Source organism: Astatotilapia calliptera, chromosome 6, assembly GCF_900246225.1.
Source record: "Astatotilapia calliptera chromosome 6, fAstCal1.2, whole genome shotgun sequence".
In the NCBI taxonomy this organism is placed as follows: domain Eukaryota; kingdom Metazoa; phylum Chordata; class Actinopteri; order Cichliformes; family Cichlidae; genus Astatotilapia; species Astatotilapia calliptera.
The window spans coordinates 15,666,771-15,680,905 of record NC_039307.1 but is presented as its reverse complement, the minus strand read 5'-3'; the positions used below and the strand labels follow the sequence as shown (position 1 = coordinate 15,680,905).

At 39.2% G+C, this 14,135-nt stretch overlaps 2 protein-coding genes across 5 annotated transcripts; both read right to left on the bottom strand.

Moving 5' to 3' along the window:
- Positions 1 to 618: 618 nt before the first annotated feature.
- On the bottom strand, positions 619 to 7,189 carry LOC113023996 (oocyte zinc finger protein XlCOF6.1-like). Of its 4 annotated transcripts, XM_026170537.1 has the most exons (4): positions 7,143 to 7,189; positions 5,603 to 5,752; positions 3,072 to 3,129; positions 619 to 1,785 (listed from the first exon to the last, which is right to left on the bottom strand). In XM_026170537.1, the coding sequence occupies exons 2-4, from the start codon at positions 5,714 to 5,716 to the stop codon at positions 659 to 661; spliced, it is 1,299 nt and encodes a 432-aa protein (XP_026026322.1). In that variant the 5' UTR covers positions 5,717 to 5,752; positions 7,143 to 7,189; the 3' UTR covers positions 619 to 658. The 4 variants fall into 4 exon arrangements, with proteins under 4 accessions (XP_026026322.1, XP_026026325.1, XP_026026323.1 ...); XM_026170540.1 differs by lacking the exons at positions 5,603 to 5,752; positions 7,143 to 7,189 and adding an exon at positions 4,931 to 4,988; XM_026170538.1 differs by lacking the exons at positions 5,603 to 5,752; positions 7,143 to 7,189 and adding an exon at positions 4,759 to 4,917.
- LOC113023999 (oocyte zinc finger protein XlCOF6.1-like) lies at positions 6,609 to 13,326 on the bottom strand. Its single transcript, XM_026170543.1, has 3 exons — positions 13,038 to 13,326; positions 10,004 to 10,061; positions 6,609 to 8,271 (listed from the first exon to the last, which is right to left on the bottom strand). The coding sequence occupies exons 2-3, from the start codon at positions 10,050 to 10,052 to the stop codon at positions 7,145 to 7,147; spliced, it is 1,176 nt and encodes a 391-aa protein (XP_026026328.1). The 5' UTR covers positions 10,053 to 10,061; positions 13,038 to 13,326; the 3' UTR covers positions 6,609 to 7,144.
- Positions 13,327 to 14,135: the final 809 nt, after the last annotated feature.

Genomic DNA, 14,135 nt, shown 5'->3' with positions numbered 1-14,135 from the left:
GCAGTTCATTTTTCTTTTTTACTCTAATTTAGAAGAGCATAACCATGTTGTAAAGAATTAACTACTGAAAAAAATACTGTAATTGGCTGTAAATGCAAAATCTGCAAATTTGACACTTATGATGGCAAATTAGGTAACAAACATTTTTAAAAGAAAGTACACTTTGTTTTATAAACTGCAGAAAGAAGCAATACTTAGCTACATCCTGGTTTGCACTGCACCATACAAAATTTTGTACTGATATAACTGTAGGTCCAGAGAAACTTTCCAGCCATTTGGTAGGGCAACTGTATTTCCTTGTCCTTTGGTAAAGAACTATGAAATATTCTTAAACGCTAACCACACCACATGTCATAACAGTGAACTGTGAACAGAGCAGACCTACACTGAGCTGTGAGATCAAAAAGTAGATATTCTAGGCACATCCAAAATTTTAACTGCTGCTGTACTCCAATTAATACAGACTTCAGCAAACACATCTTCTAGCACTGACCTGGTGCCCTGTCCTAACTGAGATTTTTAAAAAGAATTTTAGTGGACAGTCAGCAATGAAAGCAGAAAGGTGAATCATCACAAGAACTTTTAATAACTTGTCAGTAGAACAAACTCTCTCAAAACTAAATGAAGAGGAAATGTGCTTTTAATAAACACTCAACTTTTACGTTACACTGTCGGGATTCTCTGAAGGTCCTTCAAAACTTAGCATTTCTTTGGATGTGTCCCCAGCCATCTGTCTGTGTGCGTGTGACCTCCGGTGTCTGCTGAGAGAATGGCTCCATGAAAACCTGCGGCCGCAAGTGAGGCACAGATAGGGTCTCTCTCCAGTATGTGTCCGCCGATGCTTTGTCAGTGACTTGTATCGCGTGAACGTTGCTCCACATTCATTACAAATATATTTTTCTGACTTAATATGAACATTTTGTTCATGCTCTTTCATGTTGCCCAGCTGTGAAAAGCCTTTACCACACACAGGGCAAAGATGTGGCTTCTCCCCTGTGTGGGTCAATCCATGAATATTCAAATCCTGGCGAGAATAAAACTGCTTGCCACAGATAATGCATTTGTATGGTCTTTCCCCTGTGTGGCTCCTCATGTGCCTTTTCAGTCCCTCAGAGCGAGAGAAGCAGCTCTCACATAAGGTACATTTGAAAGGCTTCTCTCCTGTGTGGGAGCGGAAGTGCCTACGGAGCTCCGAGGCCTTGAAGAAACACATCCCGCAATCCGCACAACTGTGAGGTTTTTCTGGCTGCTCCTCGTGTGTCTTTTCGTGTGCTTTGCAGTGACCTGACTCGGAGAATCCCTTACCGCAGACCGAACAGGTGAAAGGCTTCTCTCCAGTGTGCATACGCTTGTGACGAATGAGTTTGTTAAGTTTGCTGAACGTCTTCATGCAGTATGAACACTGATGAGGTACCCTGGGTTGTTTTGTGTGTGTGCGTTTGTGCCTCTCTAATTTTGAGGGTCTATTGAACACTTTTCCACAGTCGGGACAGGGGTGCTTGTTAGTCCTACTGTGGCAATTCCGGTGTCGGATCAGCTTCTCTTGTTGTGTAAAGCTCTTATTACAATGCTCACAGTTATGAAGAGTTTTGGGCTTCCTTGTGTGTACAGGTTTATGCCTCTCCAGCTTTGACGGTCTGTCAAATATCTTGCCACAGACAGTGCAAGGGTAACACTTGTCTGATGTGTTGCTCTGTGGCTGTTTGGAGTTCTCTGGCTCGGTGATCACTGAAGCATCACTGGAATCTGATTCTGAGATGATTTTCACCACCACTATTTCTGGATCTGAAGAGGAATCACATTAAAAACACAATTTGAGTGTGTTACTGACTGAAGTGACTTAGCAAATCTCAGTTAGCAAAACACAATGATGAACTTTTATTGTGTTACACACATCAGGGCTCTAGAGTGTGAAATTAGGTCGCAAATGCAACCTAATTTCTCAATGGAGCAACTAAAAACAATCCTAGGTCGTACCAGTGTGACCAGCTGTTCGAGTAAAAAGTAAAAGTAAAAAGTATGGTCAATAACAGACACACAGAATGCCCATATTGTGGTCAAACCAATCAGAGATAATCATGGGCGAACCTCTCAGATGCCCATGCCCATGGTAAGATGTTCAGATATTGAGATGTTAAATTTGAAGCCTTTGAGGCATTTTTAATTTTGACTTTGTTTTATTTTATATAGCTTGAGATATTTTAAGTTTCAATTTCAGCTCAGTGAAGCACTTTAAGTACAAGCAGTACCGTATCTTTTGGACTATAAGGTCCAAAAAATACGTTTCATTTTCTCAAAAGTGCACCTTATGTATGAATTCTGGTTGTGCTTATTGACTGCGAATCTGTCAAAATGTTTTAGTACGACTTTGGTAAGCTATGAAGCTGCACTGCTTGATGGATTGTTGGAGCTACCGTACTGATGAGCCTCGCAGAGTAATACGTACACACATAATATTACCGTATTGTGTGTATATAAGGACCCCAAAATGGCACCTGTTAAGAGACATGCTTACGAAGCGGATTTCAAACTCTATCAGTCACGCATTAGAACATGGAAATAGAGCAGCTGCGAGAGAATTCAGCATTAATGAATCAATGGTGTGGAAGCGGAGGAAACAAGAAGAATGACTGGAGTAAAGTTTGACTTATATGACTGTTTTGTTTTGCTTAATGCGCCTTATGATCTGGTGCGCCTTATGGTCCTTATGGTAACTTATCTTTCTTGTAGAAATGTGCTCCAAATAAAGAACTTTGTGTTGGCAAGATTGTTAGTTAATCATTTACAAATCAGTATTGTCTGTATGGACAGCAATTTAACAAAAAAAAAAGTGAACATGTAAAGCTGCTGTGTTAAGCGATGCGGTTGTAAAGTTTGAGTGCACCTAAACTTTGTGCTGGTGCATCTAAGAAAAGAAGTTAGGTGCACCAGTACAACTGTGGCAAAAAGTTAGTCTAGAGCCCTGCATATTTAATCCATGCTCAACGGGACTTCAAAAAAAGTGAACTTACTTATTGCACAAATTTTGATCAAAGGGGGAAAAAAACATGCAAAATACCCTCAATACATACTTTCCTCTGCAGATTCTGTTTTAGGGACAGGTGTGGTGTCTGGGCCCATTGCTGCAGCCTGTTGATGTACAACCCATAAAGAGTTAAGGAACAAATACACAATATCACATATTGTAGATTTACTGTTACAGCTTCCACGATGCAAACTCGTACTGTAGCTAATGTCTGAGACCAAAAGGACTCATTAGACACATCCAGGGAAATTCAAACAAAACTGGTGTGGAAAGGGAACAATAAGCATTGATACAGCTAATACAAAATCTTAATGGAGAGCTATTTCAGATGAGCAGCTGTCAAGTTATCCCTGTGAAATCCAAGTAATTTGGTGTTTGAGTTTGTAAAAAACAACAACAACATAAGCATCACCAATTAGACTTTTGTGTAAGCCTGTGGCAAAAGACAATTTATTGTATTTAATTGGACCTTCCTGACTAACTGGCTGTGACTTGTTTATGTGGCTAACTACTGATTAGTTAGTTGGAAGTTAGTTGAAAAATCTACTTATCAGTGCTCCCTGGTGGGCAAACTATGCAAAACAGATACTATCGCTAAATTACCTGAAATCTACATTCACGAGACACTTTATCAGGTACACCTTGCTAGTACCATTTTTAACTCCAATTGTATTAAGAACTGCAGCAATTCCTCCTAGCACAAATGCTGGTGCTGATATTATCAGACCAGGTCACATTTTTGGAACTTTTTATACATCACAGGAGTGGCATCTGCTGTGATGTATAGGAGATGCTACTTCTGCTGCTGTAGTCCATCTGCGACCACATTTAAAGCGTCGTGCATTCACACTGGTTATATCAAGTTCCTGTTGACATGTCTGTAGCGTAATGATTTCTCTTTCTTTTAAGCCCACAAACACGAATGTTTGATTATTAGCAACAGGTTAACAGCTTCTTCTCCCGGTGTTGTTGAGTGAAGTGACGTTTTAATTAATCTGTTTAAAAACCACACATTGTATTTCATATTTGAGAGATCATGAACAGTTTAGCACATTTTTGTCTCGGTGCCTAAACACCTCAATAAGATTCTCTTTCCAAGTATTTTTCAAGGCTCTACATACTATATGTTTCATATGTCTTAAATTTAATACAAAGAATACTAAGCCACTTATCTGTTTAAGCATACAGCAGTGGTAATTAGATCCAAACTACAAAATATATTTGTCTGACCACCTCTGTAAAATACAAGATAAACAGCATGTATGAAGTGGGTTAAGCAGTCCGGTGTGCTGCACACACCCAAGGTCTGTCTCAGGAGGCAGGAAGGAAAACAACACTAAACAACCCTTAACGCTCAAAGTATGTATCAATATCCTCAAACTAACCTTAAAGATGCACGTGAAACTGAAAGTGGTCAGTGCTGGTTCTGAAAGCTAACATGTTGTTTATTTACCTCTACAAAAAAAATATCTGTGCTTTTGCACAGATTTGCTGGAATGTTTGTGTGTCGACTATTATTAACCCGTCCACTTGCAGCGTCGGTTAACGATTGCCAATAAGGGGTTATAATTAAACTCAAGGGTAGCGTTAACACAGTCACACCGGCATGCAAATACAAACACAACAGCTGCACTTTTACAGCGTTTGTTAGCTACTGTCGCTAACGCTAACGCTGCTATTTTAGCTAACCACACCGTACAAGCCTCGGAGACGCAAACACGATTCAGGCCCACCTCTCTAATAATCCGTAAAAGAGAAAGCTTGCCACAGCCTCTATCTACAGAGTTTTAAGTGAAAACGTCTTCGTCCGAAAGGACAGCTAGTCGCAGCGGACTGCTAAACCAGCCGCAGCAATTTGGGGTTGATGCTCGTTCCCTTGCATGGTGCCTTCAAGTACCCACGTACTTTCAAAAACGGGTTCTTGTCTTTGCGGTTCAGTCAGATGTCCAACAGGGGCGAGCTCAGATCGTGGACAGTGTTGACGTTGAGAGGCGTCACTTGCTTTTCTTTTTAAAATTGATTTCATTTCATTTGTTTATACAAAAAAAAAAAAAACCCCACACAGGTTGTTGAAGCCAAATAAACACAGATACCAAAGGCTCTCCAAAATAGAAATAAAGGCAACCAGACATGTTGAGGATTTTTTTCTTTTTACTCACATTATATCTATCAGTAGTAGTTTTTCCCCGTTATCACTAAACAAAGAAAACTATATTCTCCTTTCAGATGTCACTCCCATTACTATAAATGGTTCCATAAAGCTACAGAGATTACTTAGTTTCAGCAAATTATTCAATGTTAAGAAATAATCTTTGCAGCTCTATATATATATATATATATATATATATATATATATATAGAGAGAGAGAGAGAGAGAGAGAGAGAGAGAGAGATATGAGCTAAAGACATTCATTTATAATTGAAATGCTGATAATTTTAGAATTTCCAAACCAGAGTTAAGTTTAATAAAAAATAAAATAATAATAATAATAAAAAGTTGTACTTGCTTTCAGTCCCATCACAGTTACAGCCACATAATTTTAATAATAAAACATGTATCTGAATAAGTTACTTTACTGAGGAGATTAGCAAATGATGACCCTGATGAAGGCCACAAGCCGAAACGCGTTGGTCATCTTCCCCTAAGTGTTGCTGGAGTTCCTGCATTGTGAATTCTTTCATCCTCTCCATGCACCTTGGAAGTAGGCGAAGTTGTACCAGAAATTTCTGTTATAATTAGCAAACGACAAAGGAAGTCAAAAGATGTTTTGTATAACAGTGTATCAAATCTACATAAACTACAATATCAAAATACACAATTAAAACCATACAGATGCATTTTGAAAGCATGTTTACAAATATGATCCTTTAGTGAATGTAGTGTCTTAGTTTTTAAAGAGTGTTATAACACTAGTTCTCCTCAATTCATCACATAAAAGTAAGTATATGCACCATAAAGAGCATCATTGTGTTCCTTCAGAGCTGTCCTGAGATTACAAGCTTTGTTTACCTGGATTGTAACGTTCACACTGCAGGTCCCAATGCTCAAGTCCCCCCCCCCCCCCCAGTTGTTTCTGAGTTAAAGCTTTAAATTTTGTAGTAACCTGTAAATTTGTATATCTTACTGTAAACCTACTGTCATTTAATGGTTGGGCACTGCACAGCTACAGGCATCTGACCTCATGTCATACTGTGTATGGGGTTGCGTGTGTGACAAATAAAATTTGAATTTCAGTTAAATGACAGAAACGTTCCTGTTCTTGTAAAATATGTAAGATATATTTTAGAGATTTTACTGTACAAATTTTTGTACAGTACTGAGCGTGCCACTCCAGACGTTTCAGCTGTCGTATCAGAAACTTAATTTAAGTTTTTTGGGGGGGGGGGGGGAGAAACTTACCGTTAAAGCCAATAACAGCCTCCTGTTCGAACCCAGGTATACTTTCTATTTAAAATATATTTCAGCATATTTACTGATTATCAGTATAAAAACATTGAACGTTTATTGTCTGAAATTACTACAAAGATAATCGCAGTATGTGAGAATATGTATCTTTATTGAAAGTAAGCTATCATGCACAAGATAAAAATCATTGGTTTACACAACTACATCATATATATGTTCTAGATCTAATCTAACAATGTTCTATGTTCATTTAAATTTTTTAAATCTGCATAATTGGCACTTATTATGATGGCAAATTAGGTAACAATTACTTTGTAAAGAAAGTACACTTTGTTTTATAAACTACAGAAAGAAGCAATACTTAGCTACATCCTGGTTTGCACTGCACCATACAAAATTTTGTACTGATATAACTGTTGGTCCAGAGAAACTTTCCAGCCATTTGGTAGGGCAACTGTATTTCCTTGTCCTTTGGTAAAGAACTATGAAATATTCTTAAACGCTAACCACACCACATGTCATAACAGTGAACTGTGAACAGAGCAGACCTGGTGCCCTGTCCTAACTGAGATTTTTAAAAAGAATTTTAGTGGACAGTCAGCAATGAAAGCAGAAAGGTGAATCATCACAAGAACTTTTAATAACTTGTCAATAGAACAAACTCTCTCAAAACTAAATGAAGAGGAAATGTGCTTTTAATAAACACTCAACTTTTACGTTACACTGTCGGGATTCTCTGAAGGTCCTTCAAAACGTAGTATTTCTTTGGATGTGTCCCCAGCCATCTGTCTGTGTGCGTGTGACCTCCGGTGTCTGCTGAGGGAATGGCTCCATTTAAACCTGCAGCCGCAGATGAGGCACAGATAGGGTCTCTCTCCAGTATGTGTCCGCCGATGCTTTGTCAGTGACGCATTTCGTGAGAACGTTGCTCCACAATCATTACAAATATATTTTTCTGACTTAATATGAACATTTTGTTCATGCTCTTTCATGTTGCCCAGCTGTGAAAAGCCTTTACCACACACAGGGCAAAGATGTGGCTTCTCCCCTGTGTGGGTCAATCCATGAATATTCAAATCCTGGCGAGAATAAAACTGCTTGCCACAGATAATGCATTTGTATGGTCTTTCCCCTGTGTGGCTCCTCATGTGCCTTTTCAGTCCCTCAGAGCGAGAGAAGCAGCTCTCACATAAGGTACATTTGAAAGGCTTCTCTCCTGTGTGGGAGAGGAAGTGTCTACGAAGCGCCGAGGCCTTGAAGAAACACATCCCGCAATCCGCACAACTGTGAGGTTTTTCTGGCTGCTCCTCGTGTGTCTTTTCGTGTGCTTTGCAGTGACCTGACTCGGAGAATCCCTTACCGCAGACCGAACAGGTGAAAGGCTTCTCTCCAGTGTGCATACGCTTGTGACGAATGAGTTTGTTAAGTTTTCTGAACGTCTTCATGCAGTATGAACACTGATGAGGTACCCTGGGTTGTTTTGTGTGTGTGCGTTTATGCCTCTCTAACCTTGAGGGTCTATTGAACACTTTTCCACAGTCGGGACAGGGGTGCTTGTTAGTCCTACTGTGGCAATTCCGGTGTCGGATCAGCGTCTCTTTTTTTGTAAAGCTTATATTACAATGCTCACAGTTATGAAGAGTCTTGGGCTTGCTAGTGTGTACAGGTTTATGCCACTCCAGCTTTGACGGTCTGTCAAATATCTTGCCACAGACAGTGCAAGGGTAACACTTGTCTGATGTGTTGCTCTGTGGCTGTTTGGAGTTCTCTGGCTCAGTGATCACTGAAGCATCACTGGAATCTGAGTCTGAGATGATTTTCACCACCACTATTTCTGGACCTGAAGAGGAATCACATTAAAAACACAATTTGAGTGTGTTACTGACTGAAGTGACTTAGCAAATCTCAGTAAGCAAAACACAATGATTGACTTTTACCATGTTACACATTAGAGCAGGGCGATATGGCCAAAAATATTTATCACGATATATATTTGAAAATTTGCGATAACAATATAACTGACGATATAATTGATGCGAGAGAAAATACAACTCCACAATATTACTAGCGCAAAAAGACAACCTTCCATTTATTTTCACTTAAACAAGAAGCTGGTTTTTATGTACATTAAAGCTTTATAAAAATGTAACAGTGCAAATGCAAATTCCTTGCTGAAAGTTTAACCAAAAGGCATTTCCAGTAGAAATGGGCTGACATATCCTGAGCATAACCATGTATAATATCCACTGAAGTTAAAAAGAGGTGCTTTGCAACATTAAACTGCAGTGTGCAGTACGCATTTTTTGGACCATAAGGTGCACGGGATTATAAGGCACATTAAGCGAAACAAAGCAGTCAGATAAATCAAACTTTATTAAACTCATTCTTCTTGCTTCCTCCACTTCTGTACCATTGATTCATTAATGTTGAATTCTCTGGCAGCTGCTCTATTCCCATGTTGTTGCAGTATATTAATGACTAACCTCGTATTGTGGATGGATTATCTCAGTTGTTCTCCTGACTTTAGTTTGGTCCGTTTACAGCATCCTGCCATGCGATTGCATTTGTCTCTAACTATCAGGAACCTTCACGTTAATTTTTATAAGTGGAAAAGTGTTAGTGTTCGTCCTCCAGCTTCACTGTTTATGTTATGCTAACATAGCTGTGTCGCTAGCGATCACGTAGCACATCATTATATACCAGCTAGCCCAACTTCAGTAACCCTACAAACGTCACTGCTGTTTAGTTTCCTGTCTTCATTTATGTTGGAAGTGATAGCAGAGCTGTACGTTTGATCTTTTTCAGAAATCTCTCAGTCAAAACATGCTATATCATGCTTAGGTAACTAGCGAAACTAGCGAGCTAACATCCGCTAGCTTCCTGCTAACTTCTAACTCCGTTAAATGTAATAAATTTTGTTTTCATGGATGCCTGGAAGTTAAACTTCATAGTTACACCTGGTAAAGCAGCAATGCTGATCGTTTTATTAAAGATGAAATAATTTAGACAGTTTTTAACTCTCATTGATGCTGCAGTGTTCGTTTGACCAGAAGAATACGGAGTTTAGGACCCAGATTACTCCCAGATTTAAGAGCATCTTAGTCCGACAAATACGACAATAACGACAGCCGCTTGCATGTTCTGCAAAAAAATGTGCTTTGTCGTGTATCTGATGGACAAACACCAAACCAGTTCCACATCACTGAAGTTGCACCATTTTTACAAACCAATTCTGGTTCATCTGTTTCACTCAACAATCGGCCATGTGCGTATGAAAACAAAGGCACTGCGCATGCGCGTTTTACTCATATTCTATTGTGATATTTCATTTTCCTGTCGTTGCCTAACATTATACCGGTATTACCATGAACGGTATAATATGGCCCAGCCCTATTACACATATGTAATTCATGTTCAGTGGAGCTTAGTTCTGTTCTGTTCCACATGCACTGTATGCCACCGAATTCAGTTGGATAAGGAACCAGGCTTTTTAGAACTAAAAAAGTGAACTTATTTATTACACAAATTTTGATCAAAAGGGGAGAAACATGCAAAATACCCTCAATACATACTTTCCTCCGCAGATTCTGTTTTAGGGACAGGTGTGGTATCTGGGCCCATTGCTGCAGCCTGTTGATGTACAACCCATAAACAGTTAAGGAACAAATACACAATATATCTACATATTGGACATTTACTATTACAGTTTCCACGATGCAAACTCGTACTGTAGCTAATGTCTGAGACCAAAAGGACTCATTAGACACATCCAGGGAAATTCAAACAAAACTGATGTGGAAAGGGAACAATAAGCATTGATACAGCTAATATAAAAGTCTTAATGGAGAGCTATTTCAGATGAACAACTGTCAAGTTAGCCCTGTTAAATCCAGAATTGAATTCAAAATCCTGCTCCTCACATACAAGGTCTTAAATAATCAGGCCCCATCTGATCTTAATGACCTTGTAGTACCATATCACCCCATTAGAGCACTTCGCTCTAGCACTGCAGGCTTACATGTTGTTCCTAGAGTATTTAAAAGTAGAATGAGAGGAAGAGCCTTCAATTTTCAGGCCCCTCATCTGTGGAACCAGCTTCCAGTTTGATTTGGGAGTAGGGCTGCCACGATTTGTCGACTAGTCACGATTACGTCGACTATCAAAATCGTCGACGACTGATTTAATAGTCGACGTGTCGTTTGAAGCTTTGTAAGATCGCAAAAGACGCAGGAATAATAGCAGGATTTAAGAGTGTAATAACGGACTGAAACAGAAGATGGCAGCACTGCATGTACAAGGATTCCAGCTGCCGTTAAACCCCGAAGAAGAAGAAGTAGCTGTGTCCCAGAATTCATAGCGCGGCCCAGCTTAGTTTCCAACAATGGCGGTAGCTAGTTAGTTTTAATATTACTCTTATTATTCTTTCTGGGTCACAAAATAAACGTTTAACATATTTTCAGGCGAGAATGTAGCTGTGTAAACCTCAAATATCGGCTCAGTTTTCGGAGACGTCTGTTACCCACTAGCTCGATAGCTATCCGGGGGCTAGGTCACTAGCGCCGTGAGAACACCGGACTCCCGGCAAATTGTTTTCAAACCCACCGCCGTCTTTCGCGACTCAGGTTAAATATATATGAGTCACTTAGATAAATTAAAAATGTTGTTGTTTGGCCTTTTTTTTTTTTTTTTTTTTTTAGTATTTTATTTGTTCCTGAGTAAATCGGTTTGGCTGAGATTAAAGTTATAGTTTTTACACAGCTGAATAAACATCAAGCAGACAGCTGATTATCAGAAGTGTGAGATGCTGGAGAATATACCCCGGTGTCCTGTTATATTTTAGATAGCAAGGAGTTTATTAAAGTTTACCGAAACAATCTGCAAATTTCATTAAAATTGAATAAACTATCATCTTGTCTTTATTTTTAGTTAGCACCTTAAAAGCTTAAAGCTGTAAGCTAATGATAGTTATATAAGCTGTAGTTTTACGTCCAGTGGATGATGATCTGATTAGTCCACTAATCGCAAAAATAATCGGTGTTTAGTCGACTATCAAAATAATCGTTTGTGGCAGCCCTATTTGGGAGACAGACACTATTTCTACTTTTAAGATTAGGCTTAAAACTTTCCTTTTTGCTAAAGTATATAGTTAGGGCTGGATCAGGTGACCCTGAATCCTCCCTTAGTTATGCTGCAATAGGTGTAGACTGCTGGGGGATTCCCATGGTGCATTGAGTATTTCCTTATCAGTCACATTTCTCACTCAACATGTGTTAATAGACCTATCTGCTGAATCACACTTGTTATTAATCTCTGGCTCTTTTCCACAGAATGTCTTTCATCCTGTCTTCCTTCACCCCAACCGGTCGCAGCACATGGCCGCCCCTCCCTGAGCCTGGTTCTGCAAGAGGTTTCTTCCTGTTAAAATGGAGTTTTTCCTTCCCACTGTCAGGAATGCTTGCTCACAAAGGGTCATTTGATTATTGTAGGGTGTCCCTTACAATACAAAGCGCCTTGAGGAGACTGTTGTTGTGATTTGGCGCTATATAAATAAAATTTAATTGAACTGAAGTTATCCCACTTGAAATCCAAGTGATTTGGTGTTTGAGTTTGTAAAAACATAGGCATCAGAAACACTTTATTGTATTTAATTGGACCTTCCTGACTAACTGGCTGTGACTTGTTTATGTGGTTAACTAATGATTAGTTGGTTGGAAGTTTGGGGGGAAATTTTACAATTCTACAAAAAACAAAAACAAAAAAATAGATCTTCTTATCAGTGGTGGGCAAACTATGCAAAACAGATACTATCGCTAAATTACGTCAAATCTACATTCACCACACACTTTATCAGGTACACCTTGCCTTGCTAGTACCATTTTTTTTAAAACTCCAATTGTATTACGAACTGCCCCCTCCTAGCACAAACAGAAAGCACTAGCTGGAAACACCCCTTAACTACATTACAGCATCAAAAATACTCAGGTAGAGTGTGGCACTACTAGTCACTATTAGTTGGTCCGTGCTTGCATTTTGTTCACGCCAAAATTTTGAGCATGCCATCTAAAACATGAGCAGCATAAAAGATAAGCAGCATGTATGCAGTGGGTTAAACAGTCCAGTGTGCTGCACACACCCAGTGTCTGTATCAAGACGGTGGAAGGAAAACAACACTAAACAACCCTTAACGCTCAAAGTATGTATCAATATCCTCAAACTAAACTTAAAGATGCACGTGAAACTGAAAGTGGTCAGTGCTGGTTCTGAAAGCTAACATGTTGTTTATTTACCTATACAAAAAAAAAATATCTGTGCTTTTGCACAGATTTGCTAGAATGTTTGTGTGGCCGCTCGAGCATTAACCCGTCCACTTGCAGCGAAACCGACACCGGCGTGGTTAACGATTGTCGATAAGGGGTTATAATTAAACTCGAGGGTAGTGTTAACGCATTGTCACAACGGTATACAAATACAAACACAACAGCCGCACTTTTACAACGTTTGCTAGCTACTGTCGCTAACGTTGTAGCTAACCACGCAGCACAGCCTCGGAGGCGTAAACAAGATTCAGGCCCACTTCTCTAATAATCCGTAAAAGAGAAAGCTTACCACGTCCTCTATCCACAGAGTTTTAACCGAAAACTTCTTCGCGTGAAAGGACAGCTCGTAGCCGCGGACTGCTTCTTCTTCTTTATATGCATTACGCCACCAACTGGTATGGCGTGTGGACCGAAATTCTGCTTCCTGTGCTTCTCATTTCTCATATTTTCCTTTTTGTTTTGTTAAACCATCGCTCTTTCATCTCCTCCTCCCATTGCTTTTGTCACATTTCTTTCATTTTTGTGCCTTATTCTGTTCTCAATGTCGGTCCTACTAACACTGATATCCATATCCAACAAAGGTCGGTCTCTTTGTAGCTTCCTTTGCTTTTCCTTCTGTCATTTCATCTCCCTTAACTCCATGATGCACTGGTACCCATAAGAAGGTGACCATAAGCCCCATCATAGTAAGCAACGGACTGCTAAACACGGCGCAGCAATTTGGGGTTGATGCTCTTTCTCTTGCATGGTGCCTTCAACTGCTCACGTACTTTCAAGAACCGGTGCTTTTTCTTTGCGGTTAACAGATTTGCGGTTCAGTCAGATGTCCAGCAGGGGCTCGCTCAGATCGTGGTAAATGTTGACGTTGAGAGCCATCGTTTCCCTTTCTTTCTTTCTTTCTTTCTTTCTTTCTTTCTTTCTTTCTTTCTTTCTTTCTTTCTTTCTTTCTTTCTTTCTTTCTTTTCTTTTTTAAAAATTATTATTGTTTTGATTTCATTACATTTATTTATACAACAAAAACAGGTTGTTGAAGCTAAATGAACACAAATACCAAAGGTTCTCCAAAATGGATATAAGGGCAACCAGACATCTTGAGTTTTTTTTTTACATTATATCTATCTTTAGTAGAGTTTTTTTTTCTTTTTTTTCTGTTATCACTAAACAAAGAAAACGTAATCCACTCCTTTCGCATGTCACTCCAAATGGTTCCATAAAGCTACAGAGACTAGCTTCAGCAAGTTTCTTAATGTTAAGAAATAATCTTTGCAGGTAGAAACGATATAATATACAGATCATTTTGCGAATATAAGTAAAGGAGCTTTAAAGCAGAATTTCTTTTTCTTTTTAAAGTATAAATGTTGTAAGAGGAGCAAAAGAGGATTCGTTT